The sequence below is a fragment of the Fukomys damarensis genome, unplaced genomic scaffold, assembly GCF_012274545.1.
Source record: "Fukomys damarensis isolate Sample0158 unplaced genomic scaffold, DMR_v1.0_HiC HiC_scaffold_16, whole genome shotgun sequence".
NCBI lineage: Eukaryota > Metazoa > Chordata > Mammalia > Rodentia > Bathyergidae > Fukomys > Fukomys damarensis.
In genome coordinates this window covers 583,838-599,982 of record NW_022900928.1, presented here as the reverse complement: position 1 = coordinate 599,982, position 16,145 = coordinate 583,838, and the positions used below count along the sequence as shown (strand labels likewise).

Below are 16,145 nucleotides of genomic sequence, written 5' to 3'. Positions count from 1 at the left end.
CGCAGCCCGGCGCGGGGGCCTCGTAAGACCTACGAGGGGAGGGTCTAGATGTGCGTATCCGCCTGCAACACCCACCCAACGCTAAGGAGCTCGCTCCGAGAGGGAACCTGCGACAATCACCATCGGACCGAGAACCTGAGCCTACCGACACTCCCGCGGGCGGCCCCTGATTGTACGCACCCCCTCTGGCCCACCGCTCACCAGGTCGCACCTGGGTCGGAGTTGTGGTCCTCTGGCGGGGGCTTTCCGGATTTGAGGTCTGACCGAAGGCCGCTCCTAATTATCCGGTGATGTCACCTCCCGCCCCTTCCGCATTTTTCTGGGATTGCAGGGCTGAGTGGGAGGCTAGGATCCAGGTCAGCCTCCTTCGAGAAGCGCTCCACCCAGGGGCCAGGGCTGTGGGCATGCTGTGGGATCGTCCTGCCTGATCCTCAGCCTCTCTACGGCAGCCCCTTACTCAGGGGACCTAGTGAAGAAACAGGCCGAGAGCCCTGAGGTCAGCCCTGCCCGGCCCACTGGGGGCACAGAAAGGGGAGTGAAAGGCAGACGGGTGCCCTGAGGTCATGGGTGACCCTGGTGAGGGGTCACCAAGCTGAACTCTGAGGGACTCATGAACAGCATTAACAAGGCAAAGGCAGGGTGGGGGACTGAAGAGGGCAGAGCAGGAGGCTGGGACCACACTGGACATTAAAGATCCCTAGCCGGGGGTGGTGTTGCACTCCTCAGCACTAAGGAGGCTGAGGCAGGAGGATGGCTCTGAGTTCGAGACCAGCCTGGGCTACACAGTGAGTTCCAGAGCAGTCTGAACTACTAGTAAGACCCTGTCTCAAAATAACAAAAAAAGACAGACTCCTTTTTTCCCACAAGACAGCCCCCAAATACATGGGTGGCAAACCCACTGAGGAGTGGGGTGAGGGTTCATTCAGACTGATGCACAAGAGCCAGGCTCCAAAATGTGTGGTACAGGAGAAGCTCCCAAAGGTCATTGGAGTGGCCACTGAGGAGGAAGCCAGGAGTCCCAACCGGCTCCAAAGACAGGGCGGGGGTGCGGGTACTGCTCCAGAGCAGGGGACCTCTGTCCCTATTTCCTCAGAGGGCTTGGTTGTTTTTGGTACATCTCCTCAGCCCCCTGGGAGTCTCAGGTGCCAGAGGGGGCAGAAGCCAGAATAGGGAAGGGCCTTCCTGGAAACCCCACCACTCCTGTCAGGCTGAACCCCCAGGGACACCCTAAGCACTCAGGCAGTGCCCCTCCCTTATGCTCATTGCACCCAGGGCAGTACAGCCTTCTCTTTGGGGTTCACCTTTGAACTCAGCTGTGCCCAGAAGCATAGGGCTCCCCAGTCCCTGTAGCTCACTGTGCCTGGCACCAAGGCCCTACCAGGACCTTAATTTTTCCCTTCTCCATCTATCAGTCCAAGGCCTCTGGATTTCACTCCTACCCTCCTAACCCCCATCCCTTGGGCAACTACAGCATATTTGAAATGCACTTCAGAGCTGGGGGTGTATTTCTGTGGCAGTGCTAGCACAGCACACAAAAGGCCTTGGGTTTTATCATCACCACACAGAAAAAGCAAAAAGTTATACCTCCCACCTCGGGATCTTCGGTGACCCCAGTATGTTATGTACCTCTTGCAACTCCTCCCAGCTCCAGGGCTCTCCCCATTTTGGGTGTAGAATTCATGCCTCATTAAAGCAGGTTCTGCCCACAGCCAGTCACTGCTAGAGGCTGGGGAGGAACACAGGAAACAGGAGGGATACAACTCTCCTGTCCTCGGCTCCAGATCCTAGGCCAGAGCCTGTTGGGAGAAACATCCTAAAAAGACCCATAATAGAAAGCACTTGGCTCTCTGCTAAGTCACCTCCACAGCTGCAGTGAGCCCCCTCACAAAGTGGGCTAAGTAGGTGCTTCATCTGTGAAACCCCAGCAGCCAACTGTAACCCTGCCTAGGACCAAGCATCTGAGCAGACCCCTGGATACCATCCAAACCTTCCATCTCGTCAACCTCTGCTGCCCGTATTTCTGAACAAAGCTGGCCTGGTGCTCCCTAAAAGCCGCAAGATGCTGCACTGTTCTGGGCCTAAAGGTCCTCTGGGGCCAGGACCTTGCTTAAGGTCCACAGGAAGTGGCCCAGGCAGGTCCTGCTCCTCCCCATTTAGCCACAGCCCCACCTACCTCAGTCTTTACAGAAGCATGAGCACAGGTGCCCTGCAACTGATACAAAGTACTCACAGGCTGCTTATGATACATAAAAAGGCTTTATTTGTAAAGGGGAAGGGGTTTAGTCAAACAGGCCAAATCCCATGTCATCATCAGATTCCTCAGACTCCTCCTTCTTCTCTTCTTTCTTCTCCTCTGCTGTGGGGAGAAGAGGAACATCATGAGTGCTGCCCAGTACCCAGCCAGACTCCACCCTGTCAGTCCGAGTCCAAGGCTCAGTCCCCTGCCCACTCACCAGCCTCCACTCACCTGCAGCAGGGGCAGAACCAGCAGCAGGAGCTGAAGAGCCAGGGGCAACAGAGACAGTCACAGCCCCTCCAGCCGGCACACTGGCAAGCTTACCAATCCCTGCAGAGCAGAGGGGAGGTGGAGGCTGGGGCCCAGGAAAGGATGTTTCACCAGGCACAGCACTGTACTCAACAAACTGGATCATCATTACTGAGCACTGTCACAGGATCCCGTTCGTTCTTCCAGGACGTGAGGGTATTCCCTCCTATACACGGGCAGGAACGCCATGCCCTGACCAACCAAGAGGCTTCTATCCAGAAACTTGGCTTCCACAAGGAAGCCACACAGGCTCCCACCAAGTTGGACAAACATGTTTACAACTGGGCAGGGTGTCTGCTGCGCCAGTGATCAGCTCACTGTCCATAGCAGTGAGCTCATGGACCACAGTTTGTTGAACTGGCCCTCCCTGTCACTTGGGTGGAACAGAAATGCTGCACTAAGAGATCAGTGTCCAAACAAGTCCCACCAGCTCCAGCCTGGTGCCACCAGAAAACCATCTGCCCAGAAAAGGCGTCTAGGAGCCTGGGGCCACCCCTGGCACTTTTTCTTGAGACAGGGTCTCATTATGTAGTCGAGACTAACCTGGAACTATGCAGTCCAGGCTGGTCTCGAATTCACAGCAATCCTCCTGCCTCATCCTCCCCAGTGCTGGGATTACAGGTGTGCACCACCACGCCCGGCCACCCCTGGCACTCTTGATCCCTGCTCCCAATCTATTCACAGACAGCACTCAACTAATTGTTTACAAGAGACCCAAAGCTCCAAAAAGGACAAGGGGATAAAAAGAGCCAGAGCCAGGCCCAAAATGCCTGAGTTGGCAGGTAAAGTAAGAGCACAGGGAAACCTAAAGAACCATTCATGAGAGTGTCCAGAAGCACCTCTAGCGTAAGCCCACAAAAGACTTTGCTCATTCCAGGTCAAGCTTCTAGAGTGCTGTGGTCCACAAGCGAAACCTGGCAGGCCATAGGTTGACCAGCAGGAATTAGAATGGACCATAAAAATTAAACAAGTGAACTCACCCTGGGCAATTACATCTTCAATGTTTTTCCCATTCAGCTCACTGATGACCTGGAGTAGAGAACCACAGACAGCAGTCAGTTACCAAAGGAAAGTGGGTGACCTGTACTGGCCAATCTGGTGAACATCAGCTACACTGGTTCTCTGACTTGGGTTGCTGGGAGCTGAAACTAGTTGCTGAAATTCCAATGTGGCAGTGAGAAAAGGATATATGGTCTTTCATTGCCATGGTGGGTGTACAAACAAGCTAAATAAAGGGTGAAATAAAGGACCACTGAAATTGTCTTGGGCTAGGACTTGCCTAACACATGAGGCCCTGGGTCAGATCCCCAGCAGTACCAAAAAAGGGGATGGAGAATAAAATTGCTTCCAGATTTTTTTTTCTTTTGCAACACTAGGAATTGATTCCTGGTAGCTGAGCTACACCCCTTTTATCATTTTGAAACAAGCTCTCACCAAGTTGCCCAGGCTGGTCTCCAACCTGTGATCCTGCCTCAGCCTCCCATGGTACTAGGATTACAGGCGTGTAGGACACTGCCTGGCTCGCTTTTGGGAATTTTAAGTTATAAGTCAGAATTGCACTAAACATGTCATCAGACTACACTGGCTAGCCGATTGGCGCAGGCCTCTCCCAATCTCTTAGAGGATAAATCCAGGGTCACACTCCGCAGGGGCCGCCCGAATGAGACATTCGGGCCCACAGGTCACATTCCTGGGGGCCGGGGGCCCGAAGCGGCAGCTACCTTATTAAGCCGGTCATCGTCTGCCTCGATGCCCACGCTGTCCAGGATCTTCTTGATGTCCTTGGCGCTGGGGGAGGGGTTGCCTCCGAGAGCGGCCAACAAGTAGGAGGCGACGTAGCGCATACTAAGGCGGGCCAAGAGAAAGCGGCGGCGGCGTGATCTCGGTGGCCTTCTCTCCATACCAGGCGTCCCGGGAGGGGCCACGTGGGGCTCAGTCCCGAGGCCCCCGCCCCAGGAGGCCCCTCAGGGCTCCCGCTCACCCCGCGCCCGCACCCGAAACCTACGGGCCTACTCACTCGGCGGCGGCAGATAGGCCTCACGCGTGCAACCTCTGTGGCGTCGGGAAGCAAAAGGAAGAGCCCGGTTCAGGGGGCGGGGGTAAACCGTTACCCAAAAGCCTCTGGGCGCGTGCGGCGCTGCGCGAGAGCGCCCACGAGTGACGTAACGGAACGCTCAGCCAATGATGACAGGAGAAGGTCCATGGTTTGGTTCCCCCAAGTCTGGAAGTCGCTCAGCAAAAGTGAAAAGCTGCTTCAAATGTATGTTGCTCGTAAAGCGTGGAACTAGTGTCCCCCGAAATCTATGGGGTGGCGGGCTTGTCGACCTGAAGGAGACTGCAACGTCTCTTCAGCGACTAGTTCGCCAGCCTGCTGAGTGGGGCCTACATCTCCCAACATACAACGCGGCCGCCTTGCTCAAGACGCATCCTCGGTGGGCGAACTACAAGTCCCATGGTGCATCGTGACTGGAAGTAAGGGCGGCCGCAGGTGTACGCGAGCCGCAAGTGGACTAGCGTGGAGAAGCACGGTAGGTGTGCTTAGCTGTTTGGCTCCCTGACTCCCAGAGGGGTCCCTGACTCGGCAACTAGAGGCCCAACTTCCTGGAGGGCCGGTGGCGCCATGTCTGGCCGGTGCAAACCCTCCGCGCAGTGACCCATTGACCTGGGCGGCCCAGAGCGTTAGCCCTCCAGGCTGGGCCCAGAGGAGCCGGCGGCATTAGTGGCCTAGGATCGGTTTATTCCCGCACCCCGGAAGTGGCAACACCCGAGTGACCGGCCTCCACCTGGCCCAGTCGATCCAGAACACCTCAGTATTCACATGATATACGCACATATGAAGAACTCCGCTGCATTCAGGGGTATTGAAAGCCAGCGCATGCCTCTGCAGAATTTGCTGTTGTGCAAAGACGTCGAGGCCGTTAAGTGAGAGAATCACAAGCGGTGTGGGCAGTCTATATACGTACACGTATGTGAAGGATGGACACCACGGTTTGTTTGTTTTTTCTCAAGGTCACAGCTGGAGTGGGCTAGGGAGGCCATCCTGACATGAAATAGTTTAATCTGACATGTGAGCTTCTGATTTCTTTACCCCAGTTCTGGGTAGAAAACCAACACCTCGAGCATACTAGGCAGTCCTAGATCTGCATCCCCATCTAAACTGCCCAGCCTGTAACCTAACTCTCACATGGGAACTGAACCCAGGGCCCTCCCATTGAGCTACATTCCCAGCCATTTTGTTTGTTTTTTGAGTCTTGCTAAATTGCCTAGGCTGGCCTCCAACTTGTGATTTTTCTGCTTTAGCTTCCTCATAGCTAGGATTACAGGCAGACCCACACAGCTAGTGATTTTTTTAATGGTAAAATAACGCTTAATAATTTACTGGGGAGGGCCGGGAATTTAGCTCAGCGATTCGTTGGGCTGCCTTGCAAGTGCAACGACCCAAGTTCAATCCCCGGTACCCCCCCAAAATAATAATAATAATAATAATAATAATAATTTACTGGGGTTCTTTAGTTTGAGACAGGTCTTGCTATGTAGTCCAAACTGGCCTTGAACTGTGTAGCCCAGGCTGGCCTCAAACTTGCAGCAGTCCTCCTGCTTCAGCCTCCCAAGTGCTGAGATTACAGGCCTGCATCCCACACCCATCTCTATTTTAAAACCAAACCACTAGGAAAACAATCTTGATACAGCGAACACACTATTCTTTTTTGTTGTATGGGGGAGAGCGTGGGTTTTTTTTGTTGTTGTTGTTTGTTTTGTTATGTTTTGTTTTTGAGACAGGTTCTTGCTATGTAATTCATGTTAGCCTTAAACTCACTGTGTATCCCAGGCTGGCCTTGAACTCAGGGTTATCCTGCCTCAACCTCCTGAGTGCTGAGATTATTGGCATGTGCCACTATGCCCAGTTTATATTTTCATTTCAAGTAATAAGTAAAAGATAGCATGGTCTTCATGTAAAAGATAAGGTACCACATGGGAGGGGGGAATGGGTAACATAAAATTAAGTAAACTGCCTTGCAAGTGCAAGGATCCAAGTTCAATCCCTAGTACCGAAAAAAAAAGTATTAAGTTAAAAAAAAAAGATAAGGGGCTATGCAGGTTTGGGAACATTGCATGTTGCAAATACCCTAGGCAAAAATGGTAGTTGGTGATGGGAGAATTGCCCCACCCCCTTACTCTAAATAAACCACATTTTATCCTAGATCAAGTTGCTTACTTTCTGACCTTTCTGTTGACAGAGGATTATCTCTGTAAGGCTCTGTTAAATTCAGGGGTCTAAGTAAGCAGTGCTGAGTTTGGGTTTTTATTCTTTCTATAGAAAACAGATTTCTTCAAATTTGGTGGTTTACAACTCTTTTACCTGGGCAACAGTGTTTACTTCACTGTTCATTTCGGGATACTGGCATCTATGTTACAATCAGTACCCTATACCGTTCAGGGGAAAAGTGACACTAAGGTTGTCCTGTTACTGCTGCAAAAAGCCTCCAGGTGCATAAGCCAGTGAGGAGCTCTGCTTTCCACATCTCCATATAGTGTGTGTGACACTGACTCCTGTTTTCTTTTCAAAGGGTCTTCAGGTTTAAAGATGCAGAGTAGGAATTTCAAGAAATGCACACCCTTATCTCAGTGGCTAAAAACAAATCTCTATTCACAACCTTTCAGAGTTCTTATCTAAACTATTCTTCCTCTCAACTGCAAATCTTTTTTTTTTTTTTTCTCCCCTTGTGGTGTTTTTGAGACAGTCTCATTATGCAGCACAAACTCACTTTAAACCCACAATTAGCCCAGGCTGCCCTCAAACTCACTGTGATCCCCTTGCTTTAACTTCCTAAGTGCTGGGTCACAGGTGTGTGCCACCACACCTGGCTCAACTTGATGCCCTTACATATAAAAAGTCAAGTAAAATGAAGATCTGGAAACCTTTTTCCCCCCTTCTAAATTAATAATCTCCTAGATTCTATTTAACAAGTTATAGAAAATAGTGTGGTGACACTTGTGGTAAAGAGGAGGTTGACTACAAATAAAGACACATCTGCAACTCCACCAGGTCACAGGCAGGTTGGAGGAACCTGCCAACCAGCCACATGGCATCTGTGTAGTGAGAAGAATCTAATACTTTGGAGAGCATTGGATTCATACAAGGGAGAGCTCTACTGCAGAGATAAGGCCTTACCACATGAAATTTAGGCTCTAAAATATTCTCTTGTGCTATCTTTGACTTAAATATTAGCACCAGTTTTTTTCCATTTGATCTGGCATCCAAACGTAGAGGAAGCAGGGTCCGGGAAAGACTTATTTCCCAATGAATGAGAAAGACTCCATCCTCTTGGTTATAGTTGGAATGAGGCTCATAGGGTCATCCACACAGTCACCCAGCTGCCCAGCTGCCATCTACCCTGGAGTCCTTACTTCTTGGATCCTGCAATCTTTGGCTTTGTCACTGCCATGAATGTGGTTCCTGCATCTCCTGGATGCTCTATCCACACTCTCACCATGGAGGCCACTGCTTCCTGCACTTGGAGCTGCTGCAGCTCTGCCATGGCAACCACACATTGCACCAGTGCCTGCATGGCCTCTCTGCACTTCCTTCTTTCATTTGAAGTAATGTTTTTAAGGTCTATCTGTTTTGTACCACATATCAGAATTTTGTTTCTTTTCTGTACTGAACCCAGGGGCTTCACACTGAGCCACCCACTCACGCCCTTTTAAAGACAGGGTCTCACTGTGTAGTCCAGGCTGGCCTCAAAATCAGTGGCCCTCCTGACTCAGCCTCCTGAGTGCTGGTAGTACAAGAATGTTCCACCACAACTGGCTGTTAGCCCTTTTTTAAGTTTTATATCAACACAGGGTCTCTCTAAGTCACTAAACTGCTTAGACTGTGTCCTTCTGCCTATCTCCCAGAATGCTAGGATTACAGGGGTGTGCCCCTGTTACCCAGAAGTCAGGTCCTGATGCAGTGAGGAACCAGACCCTTGCTTTCTACGATCTTGGTTGTCTCCTTGATGAAAGAATTCAATCAAGACACACAGACGGTGCAGAAGTCTAGGTAGAATTTGCTGTAAAGTGGCTTCGGAAAGAGTTAACACTTCAGGTGGCCATTGCCACAAAGGCATCTGCTCTGCTTTTGAATTTGGAAGTCTGGATGCTGGAGTCCAGGGAACTGGGGTAATTATGATGCTTATCACCACTTTACTTAGAAGTTGCTTAGGAATTCCAGAATACTTTCTTGGCCTTCTTAGATGGTCAGTGTTTCCTCAGGGACTTCAGTCATGTAATGAATTTATGGAAGTTTGAAAAAGATAATTTTTTTTTAATTTTTGGTTTTTTTGAGGCAGGGTCTCCCTTTGTAGTCCAGGCTGTCCTTGAACTTGCAGCAATCCTTCTGCCTCAGCCTCCCAAGTGCTGGGATTACAGGTGTGCAAAACCACACCCAGCAGAGAAAGAGAAGTTCTTAGTTTAAAGGAGGTCCCAGGCCAAGGCAAGAAGGTCTTTAAAGAACATTTCTTTTCCTGATATAATTGAGCTGTAGCTCGAGCAGCAAGGAACGCTGTGTATTTTGCTCTGGAGTTAGTCAGCCAGGTGGCCAGGTATCTGCACTGTGTGTGATCTGAAGACACCTCTGTGCTCTGTGGTCACTTTAGGTCCGAGACCTAACCAATGATTATATATGTATTGTTGGAGTGTTTCTGTAATTAATTACCAGTGCAGGCTATTTTGGATCCCCCTCCCTCCTCAGGCCTGTTAATGTCTATCTACCTACACTACCACATGCTACCTGTGACTGGCTTTTTTTTTTTTTTTTTTTTTGAGAGAGGGCCTCACTATGTAGTTGAGACTGACCTAGAACTCACTATGTAGCCCAGGCTGGTCTTGAACTCACAGCGATCCTCCTGACTCAGCCTCCCAAATGCTAGGATTACAGGCGTGCACCACCATGCCCGGCTTTTTTTTTTTTTGGTACTGGGGATTGAACTCGGGTCCTTTTGCTTGCAAGGCAGGCCACGGAACCGCTGAGCTAAATTCCCGGCCCCTTACTGGTATTTTTTAGGTATGCAACACAGTTACATTCATCATTAGGATCTTGTACCTTTACACTTCAGATCTTAGTTCTCATTTTTTCCCCATACCCCTTCCCCTCCCTTTACCCCCTCTGCCCTCCCCTATTTAGATACTGTGTTTCCATTTTTTCCTTTTCTCATATTTTTTCTTGTCCCTTTTTTCCTTTCCTCTACCCTTCCCACTTCCTAGAGCCTCCTTGTCTTTTTCCTTTCTCTTTCAGGCGGCGGGGGGGCGGCTAGAGGAGGGGATTCAGGGAGGCAGAGTTGGGGAGCGATGCCCATAGAAGGGTCCTCTGAGCCGAGACTGCAGATCTAAGGAGGTCCGGGAGGCTTCACCGAGGAGGCCCTTGGAGCTGGCATCTGGGTGGCGGGTGCTGTGGGACAGAAGTTTCCCCCCTAAGAAACCAAATCCTGCTCTGGTATCACCATCTAGGAGTGCAACCACATAGTCCCAGACGGTCTCACACCCAGAATTTAGGGAGTGTGGGTCCCCCCACCCCCCGCAACGCTGCCCTTACCAGGAGCGGGAAGCGGGAGGGGGGAAGGCTGTGGTCAGGGCCAGGGCGGGACCTGGGTGCAGCTGCGCAGGCTGCCAGAGCAGTGGAAACCCGCGGCGAGGGCGGGCAGGGGGCGGGGAGAGGCGGGCCCTGACTACCCGGAAGCGCGCGGGCGGGAACCGGCGCCCAAAGCGCAGAGCAGGGACGCTGGAGGAGCGGCCCCACGTGCTGTGCTGTGCCCCGGCTCGCGGACGGACCTACGTGTGACGCGAAAGCGGCGGCGGGAGCACCTGCCCCGGCTGCGAAGTGGAGTCCCGTGGCCCTTTCCCCCCCACTGCCCTCCCTGTCACCCTCAGGATAGATGAGGTACTGGGCGTTCCGAAAACTGATGTGTGAAGTCTGAAGGTGGGTTCCCATCCCCAGACCTGGGCTGGGGGATCCGGATGGCTCCATAGGTCTAGGAGTCATTTGGCCAAATTCCAGAATTAAGACAGGAAAGCCCACGCCTGCCCCCCTGCAAACAAGGCTGTCCAGCTGCTACTGTGGCAGGATCTCCTTGTCTTGTCCCCTACCCCGCCATGAGATTCCAGCTCGGCCCTTTAACAGCAGAGTTGCACCCCCCGGAGCTGCAGTGACTACAGGAACTCCCCACGCTGATCAGCCCTGGCCTTGGGCTGGCTCTGGGTCTGATGGCTGGACTGAGGGCTCTGGCCTCCAGCCTCCCTCCGGTACCCCGTGGGAGGAGGGTCCCAGCCCCCACTGCTGCCTATTCTTGCCTGCCTCTGCAGCCGCCCTGGGCCCCGCCTGAGCAGGCTTGCCTGACAAGCTGGGACATGCCTGTCCCTGGAGGACCATCGGTGGGCGATGGCTGCGGTGGTGGAGGGGTTGGAGCTGGAGAAAGCGGGAGCTGCAGAAGACACGGCAGGACTTGCAGTGCAGACTGTGGATGCCAAGCCTGGGCCGCCTCCTGTCTTGGCTGGGAACTGGCTGAACTTGGACCTATACCCTGGGGGCTGCCACCGGCTGTTGCACCTGTGTGCCCAGCAGCCCTCACCGCTGCTGCAGGTGGAGTTCTTGCAGCTGAGCACCCACGAGAACCCTCGGCTGCTAGAGACCACCCTGGCCCAGGTGCCCTGGAGCCAGCTGCACCTCCGCTCTCTGGTCCTCAAAGGTGAGCCCCTTCGTGCCTGGTGTCCTTCTCTTACCTCTGTCTCCCTGAACCTCTGCTTCTTAGTTCTCAAAGGCAACATTGGCCCCACCCTATCTCTGGCCTCTCTTCCAGCTCCCCAGATACGAACCCCTGTCCTGTCCCTGGTCCCCTTGGCTCCTGAACCCTGAAGCTGCCCACTGGGGTGGTGAAGAGTGATGCTGTCAGCGGCCTTTAGCCCTTCTCCTTCCGTCTGCCTCTCAATATCTTTGTCCCTCCGATATCTCTGACCCTCTGGTGGGTGTCTCTGTCCTTCTTCATCTGGCTGGGCTAAGTCTCACCAGTGACTTTGTCTGGCTGCAGGGTACAGCTAAGACCCTGAGTCTGACCACATTCACCTCCCCCACTTCTAGGAGGGCAAAGCCGGGGTGCCCTGGGTGCCTGCCTCCGGGGCACCCTGACCACGTTGCCTACTGCCCTGAGTGGCCTGGCCCACCTGGTCCACCTAGACCTGAGCTTCAATAGTCTGGAGACACTGCCAGCCTGTGTCCCACAGCTTCGTGGCCTGGGCACCCTTCTGTTGTCTTACAACCACCTGTCGGAGCTGCCAGAGGCCTTGGGGGCCCTGCCCACCCTCACCTTCCTTGCTGTGACACACAACCTCCTGCAGAGGCTGCCCACAGCACTGGGGGCCCTGGCTACCCTGCAGCGCCTTGACCTCTCCGAGAACCTCCTAGACACTCTGCCCCCTGAGATTGGAGGTCTGAGCAACCTGAGTGAGCTCAATCTGGCCTCCAACCGGCTTCGGAGCCTCCCAGCTTCCCTTGGTGAGTAGCAGTCATGGCCTGGGCCTACACCTCCACCTAGGCCCCTGCACTATGGCTTCACCACGCATAAGCCTTCCCCCTTTGCTGCCTGCCTCCTTGCTGCCCTCTGCCTCCTTGGGCTGTGGGGACCCCTGTGCAGCTTGGTGGTTCCTTGGAGGCCCTGTGTGGTCTTCATTGACCCTAAGCCTGTGCTTGCCTGCAGTGGGATTGCAATCCCTGCAGCTCCTTGTTCTGCACAGCAACCTCCTGACCTCAGTGCCTGCTGGCTTGGCCCACCTCCCCTTGCTCACACGGCTGGATCTGAGAGACAACCAGCTCCGGAACCTGCCCCCTGAGCTACTGGACGCCCCTTGTGTATGCCTACAGGGGAACCCCCTGGGTGAAGCCTCACCAGACTTCTCAACCCGCTCAGGTAGGCTTGGTGTGGGGAGAGCTAGGCCAAGCCGCAGAGCGGATATGGGCACCATCCGCATCCTAAGGGCTGGCCTGTCTCCTGTACAGGGACACCCCAGGATCTGGAGATGCCCACTCTGTTCCTGACTTCAGATGTGAATAGGTACGGGGTGGGAAAGAGACAGCCCCCCTGTTTCCTGGCCACACTGGATATCTTCCCCATGCTTCAAGAGTCTCCTGGCTCCAGCAGATAGACCTCCTGTGTCTGACCTCACCAACCCTTTCCTCACAGCTTCCCTGTAACCCCACAAGGCTGCTCTGTGACTCTAGCCTGCGGTGTCCGCCTGCAGTTCCCAGCTGGGGCCACTGCGGTCCCTGTCACCATCCACTATCGACTGTGGCTGCCGGAGCCAAGCCTCGTCTCCCTGGGTCCTCATGATTCTCTGCTCAGTGGTGTCCTGGAGCTGTGGCCACATGGCGTGGCCTTCCAGCAGGCATGGCCAGTGTGGGGCAGGGGGAGGGAGCAGAGGCCCCAGGCTGGCCCCCAGCCCTCACACCACTGTCATCTGGCAGGATGTGAGCCTGTGGCTGCTTTTTGTCCCACCACGGGCCCGTCGTTGCCATGAGGTGGTGGTCAGGACTCGGAGTGAGGACAGCTGGAGGGACCTGGAGACTCACCTGGAGGAAGAGGCCCCAAAGGTGAGGGCTACCTGGGCCTGTGGAGAGAGGGGCAGAGAGCAGCCCCTAGACCCCATCTACTCGGGCCATGAACTTTGCCTTGACTCTGCTTCCCTCCGCCCCTGTCCCCCAATGCCACCCAGCGGCTCTGGGCTCACTGCCAGGTACCTCACTTCTCCTGGTTCCTTGTGGTTTTACGCCCTGTGTCCAATACCTGCATTGTACCACCAGAGGGGACGCTGTTGTGCTCCTCGGGTCATCCGGAAGTCAAGGTCATCTTCCCTCCAGGGGCCACTGAGGAGCCTCGTCATGTCTCCATGCAGGTGCAGCGGGGGCGGTGCCCAGGGTAGCAGATGGCCCTGCACACAGGGGGTACTCAGGGCCCTGTCCTTTGTCCAGGTGGTACGCATGGCTGGCCGGGAGCTACGAGCCCTCCTGGGGGAGCCTGAGGCTTCTGTGAGCCCCTTGCTGTGCCTCACACAGCACAGCCCTGCTGGCTTCCTCTGCCCAGTCACCGTGCAGCTGCCCCTACCCCCTGGTGTCACAGGTGAGAGGCTGCCATCCTGCATCTAGGGACCTGTGGCCATGAGTAGAGAGGATGATGCTCGAAAGGGGAACCTCAGCCAGGGGCTCAGCCTGCTCCCCTTCCTGTCCAGGCTTCAGTCTAGACCGCTCCCGCCTGCACCTGCTGTACCGGGCCCCTCCTGCAGCCACCTGGGATGACATCACAGCCCAGGTGGCCCTGGAGCTCACTCACCTATATGCACGCTTCCAGGTCACACATTTCTCCTGGTCAGTACCCCTCTTACCTACCTCCGCAGTGTCACCCTCTTGCCTGTCCAGCTACATCTCACCCTGCCATCCCAGGTACTGGTTGTGGTACACCACCAAGACCTGTGTGGAGGGCCTGGCGCGCAAGGCTTGGGAGCGGCTGCGGCTTCACCAGGTCAACCTCATTGCTCTGCAGCGCCGCCGGGACCCTGAGCAGGTGCTGCTGCAGTGCCTGCCCCGGAACAAGGTGGGGCCTGGGAAACCGGAGGGTGTGACCCAAAGGCCAGAGGTACAGGGCTCTGGCTCCAAGCTGTGTGGTGTCTTGCAGGTTGATGCCACCCTGAGGCGACTGCTGGAGCGCTACCGTGGCCCTGAGCCCTCTGACACTGTGGAGATGTTCGAGGGAGAGAAGTTCTTTGCTGCCTTTGAGCGGGGCATTGAAGTGGATGCTGGTAGGCTCCCCTGTCCCAAGGGCCTGGGTCTACCCCTTCTACAGTCCCTGCTGAGCTGTCCTCTACCCCCAGATCGCCCAGACTGTGTGGAAGGCCGGATCTGCTTTGTCTTCTACTCACACTTGAAAAATATGAAGGAAGTCTACATTACCACCGCCCTGGACCGGGAGACTCAGGCTGTTCGAGGCCAGGTGGATACTGAGGTGGGGCCCCCCCCGGCTGCCTGGGGAGAGACTAGAGCCCTGAAACCCTATCCTCCTCAGGTGTCCTTCTACCGTGGCTCAGTGCCCAGAGAGGTGCCTCAGGAGGCCGAGGCTGCACGGCAGAAGAAGGGTGCAGATGCCCTGTGGATGGCCACCCTGCCCATCAAGCTGCCGGTGTGACAAGCTGCAGGAGGAGAGGGAGAAAACCCTGGGGATGAGCAGAGACTGGAGGGTGACGTCAGGCTAATTGGATTCCTTTCTCCGCACAGAGGTTCCGGACGTCTGCAGGGCACAGGCAGGGGCCTGGCCTCTCCCTGGTGCCCCTGAACCTGGGTGATGCTGAGACCGGCTTTCTGACTCAGAGCAACCTGCTGAGTGTGGCAGGGCGGCTGGGTCCTGACTGGCCAGCTGTGGCCCTGCACCTGGGCTTGCCATATCACGAGCTGGAGCGCATCCGGCACAAGTTCCGGTGAGCCTCCCTCCTCCTGCCTTGGCCTTGGGCCTGCTTGTCCCTCAGGGGGGTGGTGCTTGTCCTTCCCAGGAGGTGGGAGCTGGGCCAGCACCAGGCTGGAGAGGAGGGGTCTGGCCCCAGCAGCCCAACGAGTGGGGAGCAAGCCCCAGGGTGGTGCATAGTGCTGGGCAGTACTCCTCTTACCACCCCTCTCTTCCTCCAAGGGATGACCTGGACGGGCAGATTCGCCACATGCTCTTCTCCTGGGCGGAGCACCAGGCTGGACAGCTGGGGGCAGTAGGGCGCCTGGTGCAGGCCCTGGAGAAGAGTGACCGGCGGGATGTAGCTGATGAGGTGCGGGCAGTCTTGGAGCTTGGCCGCCACAAGTACCAGGACAGCATTCGTCGCACAGGCTTGGCACTCAAGGACCCCACCCTGCCAGGCACTTCCTCTTAGCAGCCCCTAGAGCCTGAGCCAGCCTAGTCCACAGGCTCGGAGCTGGCCTTCACTGTACCCAGCCCTGATTGTGCCCTGATAGCACCCCTTGTGCAACAAGCTGCAATGTGCCCTTTGCCATCTCAGAGCTTGATTGATTTGTCAGTGGAGAAGCAATTGGAGGGAGGGCTGGCCTGGTGATGCAGGCCCAGCCCTGTGCTCCAGCCCTTTCCTCCACCAGCCTCCTGGTCTTGTCTTCCCAGGGGTGGGAGGGTCAGCTGAACTCTACAAAGTGAAGGCTGGAGGAGGGTTTGGTTTTCGTGCCTGTAATCTCAGCCCTTGTGAGACAGGCAGAAGGATCACCTTGAATCTGAGGCCCATATGGGCTATAGAGTGAGTTCGAGGCCAGCCTGAACTCAAGACCCTTCCACAAAAACAAAAGTGAAGAGTGAGGCAGCTGGGCATACGTACCCTGGGTGGTAGGACTGCCTCAGCCTGCCCACCAGCGCGGGGCCAGAGCAGCCCAGGTCCCCCTCTGTCCAGAGACCAGGGAGGCCCCTATGAGCGGACCACCCCTGAGCGGCCAGCAGGGGGAGCCGAAGCTTGCGCCGGGCTAGGCGGGCGGGGCCGGGCGCACATAGGAGGAGAGGAGCGCGGTGGCGGTGGAGTCGTGAGTGTGGTGGGCTGA

General features: G+C 55.2%; 3 protein-coding genes and 1 non-coding gene across 6 annotated transcripts in view; 2 read left to right on the top strand and 2 right to left on the bottom strand.

Annotated features, from left to right (window-relative positions):
• Nucleotides 1-2,237: 2,237 nt before the first annotated feature.
• Nucleotides 2,238-4,670, bottom strand: Rplp2 (ribosomal protein lateral stalk subunit P2). Of its 2 annotated transcripts, none has more exons than XM_010640365.3 (5): nucleotides 4,563-4,670; nucleotides 4,267-4,390; nucleotides 3,526-3,574; nucleotides 2,468-2,566; nucleotides 2,238-2,356 (listed from the first exon to the last, which is right to left on the bottom strand). In XM_010640365.3, the coding sequence occupies exons 2-5, from the start codon at nucleotides 4,387-4,389 to the stop codon at nucleotides 2,280-2,282; spliced, it is 348 nt and encodes a 115-aa protein (XP_010638667.1). In that variant the 5' UTR covers nucleotide 4,390; nucleotides 4,563-4,670; the 3' UTR covers nucleotides 2,238-2,279. The 2 variants fall into 2 exon arrangements, with proteins under 2 accessions (XP_010638667.1, XP_019065537.1); XM_019209992.2 differs by having other exon boundaries at nucleotides 2,238-2,353.
• Nucleotides 3,369-3,501, bottom strand: LOC117286454. Its single transcript, XR_004517622.1, has one exon. It is a non-coding gene; the product is annotated as a small nucleolar RNA SNORA52 (small nucleolar RNA).
• Nucleotides 4,671-10,279: 5,609 nt separating the features above from the next.
• Nucleotides 10,280-15,850, top strand: Pidd1 (p53-induced death domain protein 1). Its single transcript, XM_033764035.1, has 15 exons — nucleotides 10,280-11,271; nucleotides 11,661-12,074; nucleotides 12,277-12,486; nucleotides 12,576-12,630; nucleotides 12,760-12,961; nucleotides 13,041-13,166; nucleotides 13,289-13,468; nucleotides 13,545-13,692; nucleotides 13,802-13,937; nucleotides 14,013-14,163; nucleotides 14,245-14,368; nucleotides 14,441-14,559; nucleotides 14,632-14,745; nucleotides 14,841-15,040; nucleotides 15,247-15,850. Exons 1-15 carry the CDS (start codon nucleotides 10,965-10,967, stop codon nucleotides 15,476-15,478), a joined length of 2,718 nt encoding a protein of 905 aa, XP_033619926.1. The 5' UTR covers nucleotides 10,280-10,964; the 3' UTR covers nucleotides 15,479-15,850.
• An 8-nt stretch (nucleotides 15,851-15,858) lies between these two features.
• Slc25a22 (solute carrier family 25 member 22) overlaps nucleotides 15,859-16,145 on the top strand; it is a 6,411-nt gene continuing 6,124 nt past the window's right edge. For both annotated transcript variants that reach the window (XM_010640363.2, XM_010640360.2), the window contains exon 1: nucleotides 15,859-16,127. The gene's annotated coding sequence lies outside the window, so the exon portion shown is untranslated. The remainder of the gene's footprint in view (nucleotides 16,128-16,145) is intronic.